Here is a 23,140-nt window from a genome sequence, read left to right as displayed (position 1 = left end):
CCTGCTGGTAGTTTGTGGATTCCATTTCTGTAGAATAACTTATCCTCGGAAACTTGAGATGACATTATTGGACAGAAGTTTCCGGTGGATTTAATGCAAATAAGGTTTCAATTCTATGGTACTATTTCTATAAACTATTCAACGAGGATTCTTAATCCGTTAATTCATATTTCAAGCCTCTTTCCACGCAAGTTACGACCGAAGCAAGTAATCGAGTAGAAGTTCATTTTAATTACGAAACAAATTGTTTTACGGAATTGAATGGCAGATAAATGGTAGCCCGAGTGTAACGAGGCATTATATCTTTTGTTCCAGGGGACTCGTTACAATGCACACCTCTGGACCGGGCGTATAAGAGCAAAGTACTGGGACACTATCCGGACTCTGTACCATGGAATCCTTTCGACGAGCACGCTGTTTGCATGGTATACATTTCACTAAACTAATTAGTTCGCACGCGAATAAAATTAACGTATATATAAATCGAACGGAACACCATGCACTTTGAAACTGTACAAACAGTGCTCGGAATTTATGAATTGAATAACACAATTCTCACTTCCAAGTTTGCCTTCGAAAATTTATACAAAGTTTCATAGTTTATGAGTTATTCGAATACCTTTGTATTTAGGTTATATTTATAATTTTATGTGAATATAGAAATATAGTTTGTATATTTTTTTGGAATGAACCAGGCGAAGGAGAACTAATATTACTTTAGGGGTAGTTTTCATCTACTTCTCATGTATTTTGTTTTTAGTCTTTATTCGGAGGAATCATGTAATTACACGTGGTTTATCTGTCATTTAAATATAGAATGCGTTGGGTAACTCGTCGATCAATTAAAAACGTGAATGGAAGACTTTACGTAAGGATTTATTTTCGAGAGAACCAAGCCTAGAATAATGGTCGCCTGGTTCGTTCTTAATTAACGTGTCCGCCTAGTGCTCACTGTCTCTACTTAGAGAAGTTGGGTAAGAGACACGTGACGATTTTCATGTAACCTTGTAATGCTACTAGCTATTATTCTCACAAACAGGAAGGAATATTTCATCAATCCGAACATTTTGTTTCTTAACTGTCTTCAAATTTTGAATCATTTTAATTACCACCCTTTTATCTAAATCACCTCTTCTATCTATACACTTATAATTCATAAACCAGTACAGTATATTTACAATAGAAATAAAAACATTTTACAATCATTTACAAACTACAAGCTGTACCGACGTGCAGAAGACATCGCGATACAAAGCCGAATTCCAAACAAAAAGAATCTCAGACAGATCACAATGCTTCAGACAAAACGAGATTAGACAGATTCAATAACAATAATAAAATCCATAAAGACGATCACATCGCGATACAAAGCCGAATTCGAAATGCAAAGAGTCCCAGACAGAAAAGAGCGCGTCAAATAAAACCGAGATTTAAACGGTCGCAAGAAGTAGCAACCAAAGCGTTCCTCGATCGCGCCATCATCATCGTACACCGTGCGGTAACTAGGTCTTCGTGCTTTCTAGCCTGCGTACAGCCCTTGCGGCAGGGGATGAGACAAGGCAGGCCTGTCTCGATCGACGGGATAGTGCACACAGTTAGCGAAACGGTCGCGGGTTGTCCCAGTTGCGGTTGTAAAAAAGAAAAAAAAAAGAAAAAGAGAAGCGTCGGGCGGCGGGAAATGAAAAGGCGACGCGGGGATGGCGCATCCTCATCGGATATTCAATCTTTCAGCTTTGCCTACCGAGCGGGCTGAGATTCCGCACCCAGAAGCACTCCGTGGAGCCGACGTTCCACTCTTTCGTGCTCACCAAGGAGGACGGGCACAGAACGTACGGGTTCAGTCTTGTTTTCTACGAGGAGTGCCGGAACCGGAAAATATGCGCGGCTATGCAAACACTGCAGGCGATGCATATCACAGAACTGAGCAGCGGCCAAAACGGTACACCGCCAACGTGAGTCCTCTTTACGCCGTCCTAATAAACGAGCCTATCCGCGAATTCAGAGGAGAACGTTCCACCGATCGGGTCGGACGATTCTCTTTCTATCTTACAGTTGAACCTGGATCAACCTTCAACCCTTTTAGTGCCGAACAACGATGTATCCTTGTTAGCAACACTTGCGAACAGTGCTAACGATGAGATATCGTTGCGTGTGCGATGGCGCCTTACTATTCGCGTCGCGAGAGAACTCAAAATAAATTGGTAAAACGTTATAAACGGTTGAATTCCTATTTAGAAGCTTTATGTCAGATGGTCCACGAATTGAAGAAATTGTTTATGAATTTAACTTTCCGTTGTGTTTCGCGATGATCGGCACTGTGGCTGTATACGCGAGAACGATAAGGCAGAAAACGCGTGGGATTTGCTACAAATAATTTTGTAGTTACTTTTATAGGTGATTTTGTAAGAAATAATTGAAAATGCAATATTTATGCTTTATACTATGTGTGTTTATATCAAACTAAGAACGAACTATGATTCTTTTTATTTGCAAATATTGTTTATACAAGAAATCTGATCCTTCCATTTGCTCTGATGACTTTGAATGAGTATTATTAGTATGATTTTCAATAAGTATTAAAATACAATTGACATTAATTCGTTTTCTCTTTATTTCGTAATGTGATCCTGTTTGAATTTTGTCGATATCATTCTTACCTTTTTTACTGATTTTTTTCAAGCTTTACTAAAAAGGTTAACACGTTCACTGCTACGAGAATTTTAGGCATTCTATACAATATTCCTTCTTTTATAACAATGACACATCTTACGGTAACCCATTCGCTGCTAGCATAAGATGTGTTCAATTTGTTTTGCTTTATATGGATTAGATTCACCGTTTGATTTTATTGCACGTGTAATGAGGGACTTTTGAAACTAAATTCCATGGTTAACAGGTTAACACGTTCGAGACTAGCGTCACGTAGAGTAATTAAGGGTGAGGTGGCCCGATCTCATTTACATTGTTAACGCTACGTTTACGGGCATTTATTATACGGTTTAATCCGCTAGAAACATTCATGTTCGTTCGTTAAAGATAGATAATTTAGGTATATACTGGCATAATTGCATTAATCGAAGTCGACGTAAACATCTACCAAATCTACCAAATCTTTATAAGATTCAGTATGCGTCAAATTGACGCGTTCCGTAAATCTAGTATTGAATATTTATATTTTCAGTTGTTCTTAGTGCTATACTGAATATTGCACAGATGCCTATTTAACTATTCTCCTTATTTCTATTTACTTTCATATATATATACTTTCTTCTCGTTAGGTAGCCATGATGTTTAAGATGTAAGATTTCTTTTAAGAAAAGTGGGCCATTTTTACCCTATTCGCGACGCTAAACATTTTGCATCTTGCGTAAAGAAAATCAATCACGTTCACGTGTGTTTCAGAAATCGTATGCGGACGAGAACACACCCTTAAGGGCGTATGCCTAGCTAGAAGCGTTTACTTCGGCTGCCTTAAAATTTTCTTGCGAAATAATTCCTTCTCGCGTAATTCCGTCCTTTTTGCTAATTTATCTAAAAATCTAAGAACTACATGTTCATGAAGCTGCAGTAATTTTAGTATTCCACGGGTGTAAGGGAGATAGTACAAGTTATCTTTTCATCGAATTGAATGTGATTGAACTAAATTGAATTAATCCCCTACGAAAAATTCGTTTTTCAGGGTAAGAAAAGGACAGGATGGACACAACACACGTTCGTTGCCACGGCACTTCAAGCTATCAGCACATTCGCCGAGCGCCGCGTTAGGCTACTATGACTCTACCAAAGACAAGTTGCTAGTGACTAAATCGATATCCTTGCTATGCCAGCAGCCTTACCTTCACGCGGCAAAAACGTTCCTCACTAATCTCTACAAGTAAGCTAGCCCTTGGACTCATAACAGCGTGATGTTCCTGGCGAGTTTCAGGAAATAAAGGATTCACCCAAAGGGTTTTGTCCCTGAAGGAATCTTAAGATTAAGCGCAACCTAACTTCTTGATATTACATGTTTTTTAAAGCTTCAAAGTCTCTTTTTATCTGTCGTCCCTTGCGGCGCCTTAATATTACTGATTTCTATTGCTTCGTCTGTTTCCTTTTTTTCATTATCAAAACACTTTTATTATTGTATTTTAGTATTTTGAGGAAGTAATACTATTACGAGAATATTGTGAAAATGGCAATCTTCAGCTTCTAAACGACTGTTTGTAAAAAAGACTTGTAACAGTAGTGTTAGTACTAGAAAAATAGAGAAACATTTCTTTGAGAGGAGTATTATCGAAGACGAAAGAATGAAGGATTTATAGATGCAATAATTGTGAAACGAAACTGTATATTCCTTGTTTGATTATTTGAATTCCTTGGTAAAACTGAATATTTCATTCTGATTTCAATATGCCTGACGAAGTTAATTAAATACAATTCCTCGCATGCGTTTGGATAATGTTATAAAAATATGTATTTCCTGTTTTAGATGTGTTCCTAGACACCCAGGACCTGGTCTTAGCTTAGAGTCCTACGTGTACAATCTCCTTTACAATGTACCGGTACCATTGCCTGGAAAGTCACTGAAGTTCTTCGTTCCCAACGATGAGCCAGCGAAATCGCCATTGGAACTGGTCATACACCATCCGACGCCGCTGCAGGAATTACCGATGCTAGATTACCCTTTGAAAGACATGTTTACGTGGCTCGGCGCCGACTGCGTGATTCAGTTATTCACTTGTGTCCTGTTGGAGAACCAGGTGTTGCTCAGGAGCACGGATTTCCACAAGCTGATGGTGGTATCCGAGTGTATAACGGCACTCCTCTTTCCATTTTCCTGGCAACATGTGTACGTACCTATATTGCCCGCCAGCCTGCATCATTTCTTGGACGCGCCGGTACCGTTCATAATGGGTCTCCACGTTCAGAGCGAGGGCGGTGTACTGAAAATTGCTAGCGAAGTGAGTGTCGACTTTTCGTCCAATTTGTTAGAGGCTTGTAGACCACTGAATGTAGGAGGCATTAGGAATGCCAGTTGGAATTGAGCGAATTCATCTCTGAAAATTGTACTCTTTCCATTTTACGTTTAATTATAATATAATGGATATTCAGGGCCGGCAGGATTTAGAACAAGATTTTTTTAACCCTTTCCACTCTATGGGCTCCACTGTTGCACCACTTATAGTATATATTTGAATGATCAAAATTAGTATTTGCTACATGTGAACTTTGTCCTAAAAATAAATAGAAAATATCTAAGAAATGTTATGATATAACATATTTGAATTTTTACCGGGAGTACTATATAAATGGCTTGGAGTTGGTAGTTCATAAGATCGTTTGGAGTAAAAGGGTTACATACGATTTATGCTAGACGATACATAGTTCAAATGGAATAGTGAAGTGGATGGAATATTTTCATTTTATATTTCAAATATATGTCTACTTAAAATATTGTTTGGTAATCAAAATGAATCGTGGAAAGAAATGGTAATGCGACACAGTATTTATGTTCTGTTTTCTGATTGCAGGCAAATCTTTGTTATGTAGATATAGATAAACAGAGTAGCCAATTTCCGGAAGAATTACCTGTGTTTCCTCATAAGATGCAATTCATTGCCGAGATTAGAGCTCTTCTAAACAAGTACAAAGTACCATACTCAGGAAAGTAAGTGAAAGGACGATTATATTTATCGTTGTGAATCTATTTTATGCAGCGCGTAAAATTTAGGTATCTCGTAGGACTGATAACATGGTCATCAATCATTACAATGGCGACATCATGACTAGTAGTTTGACGCTTCCTGGTTCCGGGTTTCATCTTCCTCGTAGAAAACACTCATTACATGATGTTCTCGATTGGGATCGACCCGATTCAACACCACAATCTGACGCATTACAAAGAATAGTAGATATCGTTACACGAACAGGTAAATTATTCAGCTAATTCGAAATCAATGTGAAACATTTATGGAAACCTTCACCTAACTATTCCTTTTGTAACAGGAGTGAATGTAGACGACATTGATTCTATAGAGGACAACGTAAAAGAAAGGATACTAACACCTCAAGAGGAGTATCAAGAGACACTTATGTTTAATAATGCCATTAGAGAGATTTTTTTGAATCGTTTTGTACAGATCTTTTCTAGTTATGAACACTTTGTTATTCAACCAAGTCAGGTAAGGAACAAGGCTTATAAAGCGTAACATTTAACTGAGAACACATTCAATAATGGCTTTTTAAATGCAATTGTATTGTAAGGGTAAAAGAAAAAATACTTTTGTATTATAGGACAAGGATGAATGGTTGAATAATAGAGACAGTATGCATGTTTTTGATAAGGCTACATTTTTATCTGACCAACCCACGCAGCATTTGCCATTTCTGTCTAGATTCCTAGAGACGCAAATGTTTGCATCTCTGGTAGACAGTAAAGTTATGTCAACGTGGAGCGAACTTGATTTTAATATACGAGTTTTTGACCAAAGAATTTCGTTCTTAAGGTTAGTTTGAAATGAAATAGAAATTCTTTCGTATTGTATAAGAACCTTTTCCTTCGTATATTTATTCTAGTCTTTATAGGAAAAAAGTTGGCGAGGGAATTGTTCGATCAACACGATACGAACCCTGCACAAGTGTAGAAGAGTCACAGAAGGTGTTAGAGCTAAGATTAACAAATGTGGATTTCGAAACGAATCCACCCACTGAAATGCTTCCTCATAGAGCAGCGTATTTTCGAAGTTTTCCTTTGCTAGACAGTGTTGCATTAAATAAGGAACCAGCTCAGAGGTATATATGTCATATACAAAAGTACTTTAATATATAATAGAGTAATAGACTAAGTATAATAAAATATAATAAAAAATAACATTCTAACATGTACTGTCTTATTTCCTGCTTCATGTGTAGCATACTTCGGTAAGACTTTAAATAACATTGTGCATGCATACTTTGTGTTAGATTAATTGTATCTTGTTTTTGAAATTTAAGTCACAGAAATTTTATTTATTCTTTAAGCAATCCTTGACGTTTGATTTCGTTGATCAATCAATTTTATTTATTATTTGGAATTAAATTCGATAATTTTCCTTTTTTATGCAGCAGTCGGAGGGGACAAACTCAATGGAAGTATAAAATGAAATCTATGGAAACGAATGGGAAGCCACCTGCACCTCAAGAGACTCAGTCACCTAGGCCACAGACCAAGCTTTCAGCGGACATGAGTCCAGCATTAATTGCCCAAGCTAATTGGACTTTCGTTGAAAAATTGCTCAAGGTATTGTGGAAACAAAAAATGATATGTTACAATAGAAGAACATTTTAATGTAAATTTAAATTTGTTCTTGTGTCAAGGATTGCAAATCGAAGACAAAAAGGATGTTAGTTGAAAAAATGGGCTCTGAAGCTGTTGCACTGGGTCACGGAGGGGAGTCTTTGTCCGATGTAGAAGAAAATACTTTAGTTGCCAGTCTTTGCGATCTCTTGGAACGTGTTTGGAGTCATGGATTACAAAATAAACAAGGGAAAAGTGCTCTTTGGTCGCATCTCACCATGTATCAAGAGTTGGAAGAGTGTAACGACGCGACTAAATCTATAGATCCTAATTTTCTTTCTCCTGGTAAGTTAATATTTATTTGTGATCACCAATATATGTCACACACGTGTTAAAAAAGACGTTGCAATATTTATATGGTACATAGAACGCATTACACGAATTGCAACCTTTTTTTTTAAACACCCAATAATTATGCTTCATCATCGTAATCGCGAATCCTAATACATTTTATCACATTTGGTAATTCAGCGCTAGCGTGGTGCGTGCTACGGAAACGACTTGATTGTACGTGCCTTATTTTATTTAAAATAAAGTGTTAAAAGTAGAGATTAGTTTCTCATACGTAGATACTCTGCACTGTATTAGTTGTAAGTGACTCAATATTGATAAACAATTTATCACTCTCTATATGTTTTTGGCTGAAATTGCACAACATGTATATTTGTTGCTATTTCCTAGACAAATCATATTTCAAATGCTTTGAAAAATACGATTTACAGATCAAATATTTTACATATAATTTTATTTCATTAAAAATGGTTTTGCTTAACTTCTATTGAATTATTTCATTTCAATTAATTTTACATATGTACTTTCTTAATTTATGTTTCTTTTATAATTTATCCTCTACCTTCTGTTATATTGTTCTCTGTTTATGGTGATGTAAACATATGCACAGTACATAACATATAGTTTTATTTAATTTCTAAACAATGAAGAATAATTAAGTTGGAATTTGCATCATTATTTAAAACATAGAACAAAATTTCTTTTTCCGTTAACTTTTATTTGTTTTTTATTTCCTGTTGTAAATAGACAAGAAATCACCAAATAAATTTTTTGGATTACCGGACCGTTTAATTTCATCGTTTAAGGGCAGAAATATTTTTGAGATTGCTTCTTATATCAAGGAGAATTTTAATGGTAAGCCTTATTGTTGGCTTGCCACAAGGAACATCATTCAGTTAACCTGACGTATAACATTACTTTTGTAATGCTTTTCATTTTATTCCTATGATTGTCAGTGAACTGCATGAGTGCATTGTATTTATTGATGTTTGAAGAAGTGTTACAAAATTATACATACTAATTTCAGTAGTACTGTCTTTGAGATTTTTTCATTATAAACGATATTAGTGAAATCAGTATAAATACATATTGATACGGATAATCAGCATGCGATTGCAAATACCATTGAAGTAAAAAATTGTATTTTGTACATGGAATGTTTCATTTATTTTATCAACAGAGTATTCTTATTTTGTTTGTGTCCAAAGCATGAACATTGTTTGCATGGATTTCCAAAAATATGTTTGAAGCACTGTGAAAAAAGTAATTACTTTATGCATCATTGCTCTATTAGTTTTTAATTTAAATTTTATGTTATCGGATAATATCAGATTTATCGAATTTGGCATTGGAAACCGATGTTTCACCAACCCGAGGATCAGACAAACATAAATCTCCTGGAGACAGAAAGATTGGGCCTGAACACCTGAGGCCTTTACCTGATTCTTTACTCTTTGATATTAGAAATGTTCAAGCCATGACAGATATCAAGACTCACATTGGATATGCCAGAGCTTGGGTTCGATTGGCATTGGAGAAGAAACTTCTTTCTCGTCATTTGAAAACGTTATTATCTGACACGACTTTATTGAGGTAGTTTACATGTACAATCAAAATATTTTAACAAACATATATTCTTCTTAATCATGTTTTATATTATATACAACTTTACAGGAGTCAATATAAACGTTCAGCATTTCTACGTTGCGAAGAAGAGAAAGAGCAATTCTTGTATCATCTTTTAACATTGAATGCAGTAGATTATTTTTGTTTCACTAACAATTATCCAACTACCAAATTGCCATATAGGGTTGTCATATTTCCTAGTCGTAAAGCGAGTGCAGCTACTACTTCAGCGAACAGTTGGATCGCTATTTCAGGCAGCCTTTGCGAAACAAATCCAGTTCCCATACCCAAGGGAGCATTAGAATTTGTATTTCACGTATGTATCTGTTTCATTTCGAATCTATTTACCCTAAGATATTTTAATATCCCAAAATAAATGTTCCTATTATTTCTATAAAAAGAAAATTTTCTATAAAATTTCTGTCAAGGATATCATTTTTATTTCAGCATAAAAATTTGGGTGTGCTCTCTACATTACGCATAGGACATGACAATACAGGTCTTTCTCCTAAATGGATGGTAGAACACGTCGTGATAAGAAATGAAGTTACAGGGCATACGTTTAAATTTCCTTGTGGTAGGTGGCTCGGCAGAGGTATTGACGATGGCTCTACCGAGAGATTGTTAGTAGGGGCTTTAGTACCTCGTAGCATTGATAGCGAAGAACTAGTTGAATCATGTTCAACACCACCCAGGTGTAGATCGCCTAGTATTCCCAGGCGACCCATATTATCTCAAGTTGAGTTGCAACATATGCTAGGTAATTAATTATTTTTGTTCAGAGACCTCTATTATTTTTATATTTAAACGAGTGTCTTCGAATTATATGTTTTTCATTGTAAATTAATGTTCACGTGTAATTCATCTGCTTGTCTATAGGAGAAGCTGTAAATGCAATTGTTAAATTCCACTATAGAAGAGAGTGCCAAGATGGCTCCCTGACAGCTTTACTTTGTGGAGAAGGCGGTCTCGTCCCGTCATTAGAGCAAATATTTTTATTCGGGTTCAAAAACCAGAGGATATTTGGCAGAAATTTTTATGTTTGGGACTATCTCTGTAAGTTATTTTTTTGTTATCTTGTAACAGATGCTCTTTTCCATCGCTACAATTTAGTTATATGAAAATTTCAGTGTATATGTAATCATAAGTTTATTATATATTAATGTAAATCTGTTTAGTGCGCATCAAGGAGAATTTTGAAATTTCATTACTGGAAGAAATGGATGAATATTCGCAACGACTGAACAGAGATAGGCGAGCTGCACATGCAGAGAGTAATCAGAGGTTTGCAACTTTGAGATGTTATTGTCACCTCATTGATCAGATTAACATGTTCAGCCAAACTCTTGGTAAAGATGGGAAGTTTCAACTGTTTATCTGCTTGGCAGCGAGGTAAATATGTCTTGAATATTTGCTGGGCAGATTCTTACTTCATGTTTGCTGATTTATTTATTAGGGAGCAGCTTCTTCATTCGATGCTACGACCAATGAGTGAAGCACGTTCTACCGCAGACATGTACGAAGAAAGTTCATTTCTGAGGAACCGTACGTTATTAAATTTTCTCGTTCATATTCTCGAGCCATTGTGCGAATTCCACATTGTTCTTGAAAAGAGTCTGACTCACGGAATTTCAAGTATATGTTAACTTACAAGAAAACATTCCGTTTGATTAGGTAAGATTTATTTAAATAACGATCAGTGATATCTGGACATATCATTTATTCCATTTTATAGTTGTGCGGTATACACGTTGAACGAGTATTCATATATAATTTTATTTTTGTAGGACATGTTTCTTTGAAGCAACACAGTTTCGCAAATTCTAAATAATATGAAGTGAAAAAAAGAATGAGAGTTATATTGGAGAAATGAAGAAGTTTCTAAACTTATTATTAAGGAACTAAAGAGGAATTTAATAACGCAAATGAAGACTGTTACAGAACTGTAAAATAGTCGTTTTTAGATGACAAATCATTTGATGAGAACGTTAATACGTGAGTGATAACGAACGCGAATAGATAAAGAAATCGTAGATCTTGCTCTGTTTCCATAAATTATGACAACAATGAAGATAAGAGTCAAAGCGAAGATGAATTTAATTCAGCCCATCTTGCCCTAGTTATTCGTATAAAGCAAACTGACGAATCGTGTACCAAAGATGTGATCCTATTAGTTGTTAATATTAGTATTATTGATAACGTCATTATTCTTAAGTCTTTAGTTTTTTTACAGATTTTTAGTAAGCAGACATTTAAGGAAAGCGCAAACAATGTGTATCGCGATGACCGAAAAGATAAAAGGGAAGAGTATGGTTTTTACATATTCTATCAGTAATTATCTCAATTGAACAATTAAAACGAAAACAGAATCTTCTTCCAAAAATAGAATAGAAAAAGTTTACATAAGGTTATTCTCAAAGCAGTTTCATGTATTGTATAATGTTTCCCATTTCTTATACATTGTTTAATCATGTGAACAAATTTTTACGATATTCCATAATACTCTCTTTTACAAAATTGCGTTCGGATACTTTTATTTTTATTAGTTGAAAAAAAATATTTAATGATATGTTTTATGTTTTATCCATATTTAAAATCAGGCAATTGTATTCGGTTTTTGTACTTTTCTTTTGATCAAATAATTTCCTGCATTTTGTACTTTTCATTTTTACAAGATTTGATGCTCGACCGGTGTATTATAGTTCATATAAAAACCAAAAGGATATAATGCATCATAAAAAACATTCAAATGCGTTTTACAAAAATGGACCAAATAACGTAATCGTTTATTATAACTTCTGAAGTGCGGTCGTTCATTTTTTTAACATTCAGGGTACATGACATTGGTCCCAATTATTCTTCAAACTTTTAAGGTACTTGATGGTCGGCGGAACTTGATGGTAATACCAACGTTTCGCTGGAATAGTTACCAGAGTACAATTTCACCGCTAATATTTCACGTTCAATAACGCATAGATAGGAATCATTCTGTCGTCGTATTATTAATCCTTGTAATATTGCTCGCCCCTTGTATGGTTATGTGCGAATGACACTTCTAATTTCAAATGGTCTAATTTTCAATGCCTTTACTGTTTTTAAGTAGTATAAGGAAGATTGACGATTTGCAAAATTTGGCACAATATTTGAATTAGAAAAGAAATTAATTTATTTATAAATTCCTTTAATACAAATACTGAATAACAGTTGATTTTGAGTAAAGAAGAAATTACATTACACATCTCTGTTGCTACCCTTATCTCCATTCGCACATGATCAACGTGTATATTCATTGTATTCATGTTGCTAACAAATACTCTTTGTGAGCTGCGTAAATTTGTGAACGTAAAAGTTAAGCCCTAGTTTTTGTTAACACATTACTTGTCAAGTAGAAATATTTTTCAATTTCTTCTTTCAACGTATACCATTCATAAGTTTTAGGGTTTATAGAAATGGAGCACGTAGGCTTCTTTACACTAAAGTACATTTTACTAACTTATACACATATTTCTATATTCAAAATTAATTGAATTCTCTTGTTAAACAAGTCACAAATTAGAGGCAGGAAGCAATGTGTTAACATATGAATGAAAAGAAGAAGAGAAGAGGAAAAGGAGAGTAGATTCTATTGGTTTATTATTAATTATTTCATTAGTTTTTGGTTTACACTTCAGATTTAGTTGTTAAACAATTATGTTACTGCATAATGTTAAAACAAGTAATAATACTCATATAATGATCTAGTTGAATTCCTTTTTCTGTTTTTTCAGGTGTAAATGATAAACCTGTTTTTCTTTTAAGGGAATAGTGTGTATGCGTGTATATGTGTATGTATGTATGTACGCAATCGTTTTAATGATAATTGTATTTTCGACTGAAAGAAAACAATGAAGAAAATGTTATTTTAGTTAACTGTAAAACGTGTACTATGATCGTTTTAGATCAAGAAGTCATGTGTTGCATTTTATTATTTTGTTTTATAGTTTACACGTGCCTCGTGTAGTCATGTCATAGTCACGAGAAATTTATAATATTAGTTACAATTCTTTTATCATTATAACTATATTAAAGTGACACTGATCATTTGTCTTTATACTTTCAAGGTAAAACGTTAATTTTAGTTCTGAGAAAATGGATACGGAAAATATTTAAAAAATTTCTAAGAATAAAGAGATCAATCTTGATTGTCATCCCTTTTGGAAATTAAGTAGAATTAAAAGAATGTTTCTAGAACGATTGGAATGCAAAAACAAATTTAAACAATCATATTGTTTCTAAACTATAAATTCTTCTACATGACTTCCACGAACTCGATGAACTACAAGATTTCTAATACTCAGTTGGATATAAGATTACTTGTAGATTTCAGTTAAAGTTTCTTAGTTGTGACTATCTGATCATGATCTATGTTCGATTGTTCCTCATTGAGAAAACCGTTATTCTACATGATTTGTACATAAGTGAGAAATTAAGAAGCTTGATGTATCGTATAGAATCTTTTACAAGACGACCGTCATAATAGAATTGTATATATAAAAATGGCAAAATAAGATATAACATTGTACAGTAGAATAAAAGATTACCAAATAAAAGAGTTTCATTCATGCTGTGTTGTTATTTTGTTTAACAATTGTGCTACCATACGGATCAATTGAATAGTTTATCATATTTTATGTCATAATGTATGAAAGGATTATTGTAAATGGATTATTAGACATTACAGTATACACCAACGGAACATCTATTAAAATTAAATTTCAAGTTGCAAAATAAATTTTAGGATTTTAAATCAGAGATAATAATTTTAGATAATAACAATATTTAATTTTGTAAAAATAAACAGTGAGCCAAGAAAATCCTCGCAAATTGCATAAACATTATCAGTATAATAATTAATGTATAAGATAGCTTCATCTACTGTGAAATGCGCAAACTTGGTTGTTCAACAGTTCAAGCATTTTGGCACAGATGGCGCCACTATCACTCCGCGTGAATTCCCACATCGGTAACATTTATCTACCAGTTTGAGCGTTTTGCCACGAATGGCGCCACCAGTCGAAACCGTAAATTTTCGTAAATACAATCAAATATACATCGAGCTTACGATCTTTTCTAATAAATACAAATATAAAAAATAAATACAATCGACGATAATGCTAATTTCCAAGTCTCATCACGTGTTGGTTATTATGTACGAGACTTTTAAGGTGAATGGTAATTGAATGTAGGGAATTAAGGTTTGTTACTGGTATGACGGTTTGACTTGATCACAAAATTGCCAGAGATATTTAGTCTATTCTATAGTTCATTACTTTATGATCGTAGCAGAAGTATGTTTACTTCTGCCCACGTGCTGCTTGATTACGTTTTGCTACGGTAGAAATAATGTCGCAAACTAATGATAGTGGTTCGTTTATAAGTACACCTGGATTTTGTTCTGATTGCGGGTCAATTTTACCTTTGTTAGGCGATAAAGGAAACGTGAGATGTTATGCCTGCAAACGTGAATGGGGTCCTGAAGGTCTTTATTTCTTACTTTACTATCTTGACATATAATAATTTTAATGTTCATATTGTACGATATGTATTACTGACTGCAGCTTTCGGTGACATGGCTATGTCATATACAATTAATTTCAATGAGGACAATGTTTACGCGTCAGCAAAACAGAAGGATGAAACAGAGGAAGATGCGGAAGGTCCAGTTGTTGAAAGGAAATGTCCACAGTGTCAGAATGATAAAATGTCATATGCCACCTTACAGTTGAGATCTGCCGATGAAGGGCAGACTGTGTTTTATACATGTACCAAGTGCAAGTAAGTCTGTTTTTAATAATATATAAAGGTATTTAGAAACAGGAACTATTCACAAACATTTAATAATTTTTTTTAGATACAAAGAGACAGAGAACTCATAACATATACAGTGTACATTCATATTTGTAAAGATATAAAAACTGTTAAACAATTATTAAATCATGAACACTCTGTGTTAATAAAACATAGAGCTTTATTCACGATACATTCAACAAATATCAATCAAGGGACAATAATAATTTAATAATACCACTGAATTATCAGTATATTTTCACCCTAATTATCTGTGATTGGGTATTTTTACTTGTATCCTCTTATTAGTATATACTCGATTAAATATTTTGTACAATATGTTGGAATAAAAGTTAACAATTAGTTTGAGAAGTTTTTCTTGATCCATTCTTGAAACCATTACAGTGGTCCTTTCATTATAAAATCATTGTATTTAAAGAGTCTGTTAATATATCGCTTATGCTACAAATACACTTAATCATTAGTAGTACTGGTAGCAATATTATTAATCATCATTAATAATAAAGAGAAATAGTTTTATTATATAGAGGAATTTTTAACAACCACTTCAGCAACTTAATCGTATATACAAAGAGGAAATCTTGAACTCTGACAGTTAGAGGTTTTTCTCATATTAGTAAAAATATCAAGAAACAAAATTTATCTTTATATGTACGTAATATAACGTTTGCAATCTTAATAGCTTCTAGAATTTTCCATTATATAATTATAACACAAAGTAACAGTAAAAACAATGTAATAATAACTACAACACAAGCTCTATCAACATTACATTAAGTATTAACCATTGCCCATAAACTATAAACCCAATAAAAACGAATATTATCAATGGTACTGTTGCATACATATCTCTAGCTTCCTTTCTCTTAGAAAGAAACACATCCGCGTCGGATAGTCTTTTATAAACACTCCTGAAAGTTACTATCAACCATTTCTTTTTCACACAAAGCTCACACTTGCCTCGCATAATGATAAAACAACGAACAAAACGCAAGAGGAACATGTTCTTTAAATTCGTTATAATAAAAGAGCTCCTTACTCTCTGCTCCATTGAAGTCTTCAGGGGATTCCCTAACTTACTTGTACAGTGGATTTCATATGATGCAATATTTCTTCAGCGTTTTTTCTTTATTACTTATACAGATCTCTTATCCCAGGTCCATTAGGCCTTCGATGGACGAACAAACGAACTGGTCATGTTGAAAAAATATTCTAAAGAAAACTCTACCAACCAGTTCGTTATTCCTTAACAGGTGGTAGGTGTGTTGGCCCAAACAATTCGAGAGTACAAATGCTTCCTTAACACTAGAACTACCAAACACTTAAACTGTCTTTTGAAAATGTCTTTATAAAAGCTGTATGCGTGAATTTATTAATCCCTTGTTCTATAACAACAAGTGAGACTTGTGAAAATTTTCAACATGATTCAACAAATATATATATTACTCAGTTCATTGGAATTCAAAGTAAATATTATTCCTCTGTAATCAACTATTATACTTAAAAGGAGATATATACATAACATATGCTTAGAATTTTTCTCTTTTTCCAATAAATTATTAATGGCAAAGTAGCCAAATCATAGACCAAGCAGTTAACATTTCAATTGGTTTATACTTTAGTTTATGTATTACTAAATCTGCTTCTTTAATCATTTCTTAAAAAAGTATCTATATGTCTGCAGTCATTCCAAAAGAAGAAATTAGGAATTGGTCATTTTGACCCACCTGGTAGTTCTAGTGTTAACACGTTAGCTAGCAGCATTTGTTTTACTGACGAGACTTCTCAATTGTAATATTTTATTCAACTCAGCAAATCTTCCAAAGGAAATATTGGAAAAATGAAATTGAAGCGAGTCATTGAGTTCCTAAATATAATGTCATATCTTATAACTTCAACCCTCCATGGGCCGAATTTTTTTCGTGACTATAAAAATATGTATACAATATGAAGTTAATAAATATCAACCTATGAATACAAATTAACAATGTATTCAATAGTCTAAATAATTTTATTAAAACGAACATGTTTTGAAAGTTTGAAACTACAATGACGTTGAACGTTTAAGTCTGTGTGTATAAAAGTTTAAGTTAATTAATTAGTGAATTTCATTCGTCATTTTGCGATAAAAAATTGAATAAATCAATTTAACCCAGTATATTGCGCGACTTCAAATTCACATGAGTCTATAAAGGGTTAAATGAAAATATTTATAAGAGCAATCTTAGTTTCTTTATGTAAAATACACGATTTATATTTTAATATAATATATATTAATATATTATACAACACGTCACATATTTGTGACGACTGCAATCCTATATTTTACAGAATGAAAATGAAATTAATCCTATAGATATTGTTATTAGAAATTATAAACTACGACATTATATTTAGGAGCTCGATGACTCGTTTCAGTTTCATTTTTTAAATATTTTGTTTAGATTTATCATTGAAGAAAATATTATAAGTGAGAACGTCACCGAAGCTAGTAGCAAACGTGTTCAGTGATCTATCAAACACTAAGTACACATATTTCTCCTCAATAATATTGTTTAAGACATATATTAACAAATTCTGTTAAATCGTTTCTAATAAATACTCTCGTAAGCCAGTAACTTTACAACGTTCTCAGAAAATAACATTATTCTAGCCCTGATTCGTTATCATTTCTCGTATTTTCTCATTTCCCAGTTTTCTCGTATGTCATCAACCCTTTGCACTCGGAAGTCCCTCACTAGAAATATTTAACATTTTTTCACGAGACAACGACGACATGAAACTAACTCGAACAGAAATCACAATTATATTGAGGAACAAAGCTATTTTGTTCCAATATTTCACAAAGTTCAACATTAACCCTTTACGAATGTCGACATTTCGGCGAGATGAAATATTCATATTAAGAAGACTAAATCGCAAACGAATGATTGAATTACTCAAATAGCAAGAGACAAACACGAAGTTTCCTTTTTTTCTATTGCTTCACCCGTTCGCTACCAGCCCTTATTTCAGTGACGGTCTCCTCAATTATATTTTCTTTAATCCAATAAATCTAAACCAAGTATTAGAAAAATGAAACTGAAACGAGTCATTGAGTTCCTAAATATAGTTTATAATTTCTAATAACAATATCTATAAGATTAATCTCATTTTCATTATGTAAAATATAGGATTACGGCTGTAACAAATCTGTGACGCAGCGAACGTGTTAAGCAATTGCTATATAATTTAGCTTCGTCTGTTAAAGGTTTCGTACATTTCAAAGAATCTTCGCCACAAAGGGTTAAACATCAAATTTTATAGTTTTTCGTAAAATTAAGTGGTGAACTTCAGTCGCATTCCAAGTGACATTTCAAAGAATCTTCGTCGTAAAGGGTTAAACATCAGATTTTATAGTTTTCCGTCAAATCAAGTGGTGAACTTGACTGACCTTCTGAGTGCAAAGGGTTAAAAATGTCCTCAACACGACGTAAAATCACGCTACAGTTTGAGGGATAGAGATCGATCGGCTGTTCGTGGTCGCTCTCGTTACGTCCGATTTCTATTTTACCATCAGCTTACCTCTCTGTTTGGCAGCCAGAGTATGTATCTATAGGTATGAACGAGTTGTCGAGAGATGGAGCATATTGGTAGTTATTAACGGGGAAGCCCGGTTGACAGTGACCTCGAACACCCGCTCGATTCGAGTCGGACTATAGCACAGCGTACGGAACAATTATATTTTCACTTGAAAACACCGGAGTTCGAATTTGATAACAGTGTCTATATCTATTCTGTCAATGAAAAACGATTCGAATACACAATTGTCGGTCATCGGGATACCGATTCATTTTTTTTTTCTTATCGTCCCTCGCGGAATCACGAGGAACGGTCGGACCATTCTTCTTGCGACTGTTTGCGTCGAGTGTACCTATTTTTAGGTTCTCCCTTTCGATTATATACACTAACGCTTCAATACAATATTACATATTGTACATCGAGTATGTACACGTGACAGGGTATTTACAGGTGGAATGTGAGGCAGGTGACGCGGAGGATCTAGATTGTCGGTTTGTGTCTAACGCTGTGATCATGATGAGGCTTCGAAACATTCGTCCAAAAAGTTCTCCAATGAGTGGTACAGGTGAGCTCTCGATTGGGCGATCCCGTGGTCTTCGTCCGTGTATGTCTGCGGAAACGAGAAATCAACATGTTAATTTAGATAATTAGAGACTCATGGAAATCCTTCATATTTGATTAAAATTCTTTCATTCGATATCACTAAAGTTTAATTCAATTTCGATTAAAATTCTGTGATTCAATTTTACTAAAATTTCATTCAATTTAGACTGAAATTCTTTCACACTGTGGTCTTTTATAAAATGATTTGGTAGATTCTATAACAGCGGTTTCCAACCTTTATGCTACTACGCCTGCCTATCTTTTAATAGATATAATAATATAGACACGTTTTAAATAATAACAACTTTATTACAAAATAAACATTACTTCGCTGAATTTGTACTGTTACGTTACGATGTGAAGTTTATTTGTTTGTAGATATTATGCTATGAACATTAATTTTTTATTAGAAATTTTGCCACCTCTCAGGTTGGAAACTACAAAGAATGTTAGATATGTTTGGCCCACGACGAGCAGCTTCCAAACAAAACGGCCGGATGTGAGAGAGAAAGAGTGAGAGAGAGAGTTAACGTTAATTATAAAGTAAACTAGGTACCTGTTGTCGAAACAGAATATCCTTCTGCTCGAGTACCTTGGCGAGAAGCAGAGATTGCTGATAGTGCACGTTGTCGTCCAAAGTTCCGTGGATCAAGTAATACATCTTTGTTTTAATATTGTCTACCTTGTTCAGTAGTTCACCCTGCTCGTAGCCGTGGGAATTGTCCTCGACCGTGGGCAAACCCATGAACCGTTCCGTGTAAATTGAATCTGTAAATCGTGTTAATTACAAGGTTAATTACGAGCTTCGAACCACTTTCCGTTCACCTCCGCTTTAATTTATTTTCGCCCAGACCTCCTTCAATCTTTTTTTCCATTTCACCGTTACCTTTCCCCAAGGAACCCTTTCACTTCTTGACCTCTACACGGAGTGCTAATTGTAAAAATCATAATAATACTGAGTCACGTGATGCGTGTTCCTCGGAGAATTAAAATTTGCTTCGGTCGCTGATAGCTGAAAAAATGTTTCCTCTGTTAAACACACTGGTACTTAGAGACTGATTTAATTGTCAAACGAGAAACCATCATCATTAGTTTTCGAGAAAACGACCATTCCGTTTCTGACAACTTTTCACTTACACTACTGTGATTCTAAGCACGCCATATAATTGCCGTTCCCTTAATGGAAAATAAATGACCAATTATCACGCTACAGCCCGTGCTATCACCAGTGTTATTTTACATACGGCAATCAAAACGGCGTTACGATAAATCAACTCGCGTTGTTTGCATAACGGGTCAATTAAGAAACAATATCATTCCCGATGCAACCCGATGTGCGCCGGTTTTCCCAAGTGCAACCGTTTCCAATTAAAACCGCCATTTTCTTCCGCAGCATGAATTTCAATACGCGCCGCTGCAACAAAGGCAATCGGGACCGCGCATATAACAATATTTATATTCCATATTGTTAACAAACTTTAATCGAGTCCAATAAAACCATTCGCCTCACGATGCGATGAATCGACAATCGCCGGGAGCGCGTAAAATATAATACCCAGTCGACCGAAAATCGTTCGTAACTTTCTAATATCAACATGAAAACCGAACAAATTAGAATCTACCGGAATACACGTAACATCAATTAAAACCTCCGTAACGCTTTCGAATGAATATTAATCAAAATGTACCTATCACTTCTGAATTCGCAACAAGAACGAGACAACATAAGGATTTAATTAAACGGCGTACCGGTCAAGTTCCAGTGGGAACAACATGGTCGCCGGGAAGAAAATGGCGGCCGGCGTAAACATGTCCCGCGTCGCGTCCCGTCCCATCGCGTCGCGCCGCGTCGCGCTTTAAGCGTACTCGTGAATCATATCGGGATACTTAATTAATCCGCGGAAGCTGCAGGGAAATTGCATCGCGCCTATAATAGGTCTGTGTTCGCCGGTGGATATTAAGCTTTTCCGACAGTCGGGCGCAACAATGGCGGGAATGGAACGGCGATGAAATTCTCCGGAAACCTGCGTGTTCGTGGAAGAAAAGGGGTCCAGGGGCGGGGAACGATGTGAAAAATGATCGAATCATTTTACGCCGCGTTGTGAATAAGCGCTTTTAATAAAATGTTTGTGCCCGATGATTTATGGCGGACAGGAACGCAGCTATTCCGGCTTCCGTCGCGCCAGAACCGTTTCGTTTCCGGTTTAACGGGCCGCCTCGGCCAATTGCTGTGAGTGTTTCTCCTCGTTTCGAAGACGCTTACGGCCGCGCACTTTAATCCGTCCCTACACGCACCCCCTTCAGCACTAAATTCACCGGAACGAATCGTGCGGACCTTTTATTCGTCATCGGAATTACCGGTTTGGATTTCCTTCGTTGCCTTCCGACCTTTCCACCCAGTGGATGTTCACGCGTTTCTTTTATGGCAATGCGTCTGCCGTTTGGGCGACACTCGCGCGTTGCGATGGTTTTAACCCTTCGCACTCGGAAGTTCCGCGCTAGAAATATTTCACATTTTTTCACGAGGCGAAGACGATATTCTTTGAAATTAACTCGAAGAGAAATCAATTAAGGAACGAAGACATTTTGTTTTAATATTTCACGTGTCGGGGCATTATACAAAGTTAAGAAACAAAACATTACATATCAGATTTTATAGTTTTATTGCGTCAAATCAAGTGACCTGAGAGTCATCTCTCGAGTGTAAAGGATTAACTGGCAACGTTTCCGGTAATAAATTTGGAAATTGACTTAGACTATGGAGTTCATTGAAGTTAGATCTATGAGATTTAGGAGGAACATTAACACGTTCGCTACCAGTGTCACATATTTGTGACGATCGACATTTCACATCTTGCAAAGAAGAGTGAATTACATTTACGTGTGTTCTCGTCTAGCATTGCAACGCACGGTATAAAGTGCAGAAAGCTATGGAGATATTTTTTGAATACTCTGTATTTTATACAAACGATATGTTCTATTTAACAAAGTATTGTAATCACAGCGACTGTTATTGAAAGAACTGCTGGTAGCAAATGTGTTAAGGGAGTAATCGTTCAATCCTGTTTCATTAAGAGAATTGCTACTACTGCATTGAATTTTTTTAAGTGCCAATTTCTTTGATCGAAGTATTATAATTTTTATTGTAACACTGCTACGAGCCTAACACGTTTGAATTCCTTTCTCCAAGGAATCTTCCCCTTGCTTGAGAAAAGTCTTGCTCCTCCGCAAGATCAAGATGTGCGAAACGCAAACGTGCGAATATCGGAACCGAGCTGCGCGAGGCAAAGAGGAAGACGAGCCACGTGTTCGCAAGATTTGTGTTTTACGCGGTTGGTCGTGGTCCAAGAAGGGTAGAAATTGTGTTTCTGAATACAAATTTGAGATAAAGAGCGGCCACGAAGAAATCCTTCTCTTTCCAAGACACGAATGCGGCGAATCCAGCTCGCAGCGGATATTGATGTCTGAAACTTTGAACCGCAATATCCGGAAATGGCAAACGCGTGACTCACCGCCGCGCGGAAAAATTGCAACCACGCCAAGAAACCCACCGACGGATGGAATAGTTTTTGTAATCCCCGCAACCGATACAGAAATACAATGATTACGAGCAAACTTCCATTCCAGAGCAGTCATTCAACGGATATTTAACCGTTCGAGTCCCACGGGTTTTCGCAAAAACCCCGTTGAAAAGTGGCGAGCAACGTGATCGCGCTTCTTTCGTTTCGATTCAGAAACTGAGTAACGTTTTCCTATTTTTACATAAGAGAAACCTATATAATGCGATCGTTCCGTTTCTAAGCAGGTTGTAGTAAGAGTAAAAATGAATAATTAGCAGGAAAACGTTAATCCGATTCTACGAACCGATAGGTTAGCGCTTTCAGGCACTGCAACTAT

The 23,140-nt window shown here is 35.2% G+C and overlaps 3 protein-coding genes across 11 annotated transcripts in view; 2 read left to right on the top strand and 1 right to left on the bottom strand.

Annotated features, from left to right (window-relative positions):
- Positions 1-13,834, top strand: part of pns (DENN domain containing pinstripe) — a 40,775-nt gene extending 26,941 nt beyond the window's left edge. Inside the window, exons 2-20 of one of the 3 annotated variants that reach the window (XM_031986009.2) lie at positions 316-425; positions 1,732-1,952; positions 3,680-3,874; positions 4,469-4,940; positions 5,511-5,647; positions 5,722-5,909; positions 5,986-6,161; positions 6,274-6,485; positions 6,565-6,771; positions 7,084-7,258; positions 7,336-7,600; positions 8,354-8,461; positions 8,938-9,199; positions 9,281-9,548; positions 9,680-9,992; positions 10,112-10,288; positions 10,411-10,624; positions 10,689-10,906; positions 11,020-13,834. In XM_031986009.2, coding sequence (XP_031841869.1) covers positions 316-425; positions 1,732-1,952; positions 3,680-3,874; positions 4,469-4,940; positions 5,511-5,647; positions 5,722-5,909; positions 5,986-6,161; positions 6,274-6,485; positions 6,565-6,771; positions 7,084-7,258; positions 7,336-7,600; positions 8,354-8,461; positions 8,938-9,199; positions 9,281-9,548; positions 9,680-9,992; positions 10,112-10,288; positions 10,411-10,624; positions 10,689-10,878 — 3,890 coding nt within the window. In that variant the 3' untranslated portion in view covers positions 10,879-10,906; positions 11,020-13,834. Of the gene's footprint in view, positions 1-315; positions 426-1,731; positions 1,953-3,679; positions 3,875-4,468; positions 4,941-5,510; positions 5,648-5,721; positions 5,910-5,985; positions 6,162-6,273; positions 6,486-6,564; positions 6,772-7,083; positions 7,259-7,335; positions 7,601-7,786; positions 7,823-8,353; positions 8,462-8,937; positions 9,200-9,280; positions 9,549-9,679; positions 9,993-10,111; positions 10,289-10,410; positions 10,625-10,688; positions 10,907-11,019 lie in introns of all 3 variants that reach the window. The other 2 variants (XM_031986013.2, XM_031986012.2) reach the window with 2 other exon arrangements.
- A 451-nt stretch (positions 13,835-14,285) lies between these two features.
- On the top strand, positions 14,286-16,019 carry RpI12 (RNA polymerase I subunit RpI12). Of its 2 annotated transcripts, XM_031985963.2 has the most exons (4): positions 14,286-14,443; positions 14,697-14,750; positions 14,830-15,046; positions 15,123-16,019. In XM_031985963.2, exons 1-4 carry the CDS (start codon positions 14,383-14,385, stop codon positions 15,145-15,147), a joined length of 357 nt encoding a protein of 118 aa, XP_031841823.1. In that variant the 5' UTR covers positions 14,286-14,382; the 3' UTR covers positions 15,148-16,019. The 2 variants fall into 2 exon arrangements, with proteins under 2 accessions (XP_031841823.1, XP_031841821.1); XM_031985961.2 differs by lacking the exon at positions 14,286-14,443 and having other exon boundaries at positions 14,486-14,750.
- The window catches only part of LOC116431069 (venom dipeptidyl peptidase 4), a 447,002-nt gene continuing 439,081 nt past the window's right edge, over positions 15,220-23,140 (bottom strand). For all 6 annotated transcript variants that reach the window (XM_076374132.1, XM_076374131.1, XM_076374129.1 and 3 more), the window contains 2 exons: positions 19,800-20,011; positions 15,220-19,250 (listed from right to left, as the gene is read on the bottom strand). In XM_076374132.1, the coding sequence (XP_076230247.1) occupies positions 19,152-19,250; positions 19,800-20,011 (311 nt within the window). In that variant the 3' untranslated portion in view covers positions 15,220-19,151. The remainder of the gene's footprint in view (positions 19,251-19,799; positions 20,012-23,140) is intronic.

Source organism: Nomia melanderi, chromosome 1, assembly GCF_051020985.1.
Source record: "Nomia melanderi isolate GNS246 chromosome 1, iyNomMela1, whole genome shotgun sequence".
Classification (NCBI taxonomy): Eukaryota; Metazoa; Arthropoda; class Insecta; order Hymenoptera; family Halictidae; genus Nomia; species Nomia melanderi.
The sequence above is the reverse complement of the archived record's forward strand: the minus strand, read 5'-3'. Positions and strand labels throughout refer to the sequence as shown.

Excerpts from the sequence above, each read along its gene's own strand:
- RpI12 (XM_031985961.2), top strand. The coding sequence starts at position 14,615 with ATGTCGCAAACTAATGATAGTGGTTCGTTTATAAGTACACCTGGATTT. Across the intron at positions 14,751-14,829 it reads ACGTGAATGGGGTCCTGAAG|CTTTCGGTGACATGGCTATG; the intron begins GTCTTTATTTCT and ends TACTGACTGCAG. Across the intron at positions 15,047-15,122 it reads TATACATGTACCAAGTGCAA|ATACAAAGAGACAGAGAACT; the intron begins GTAAGTCTGTTT and ends AATTTTTTTTAG.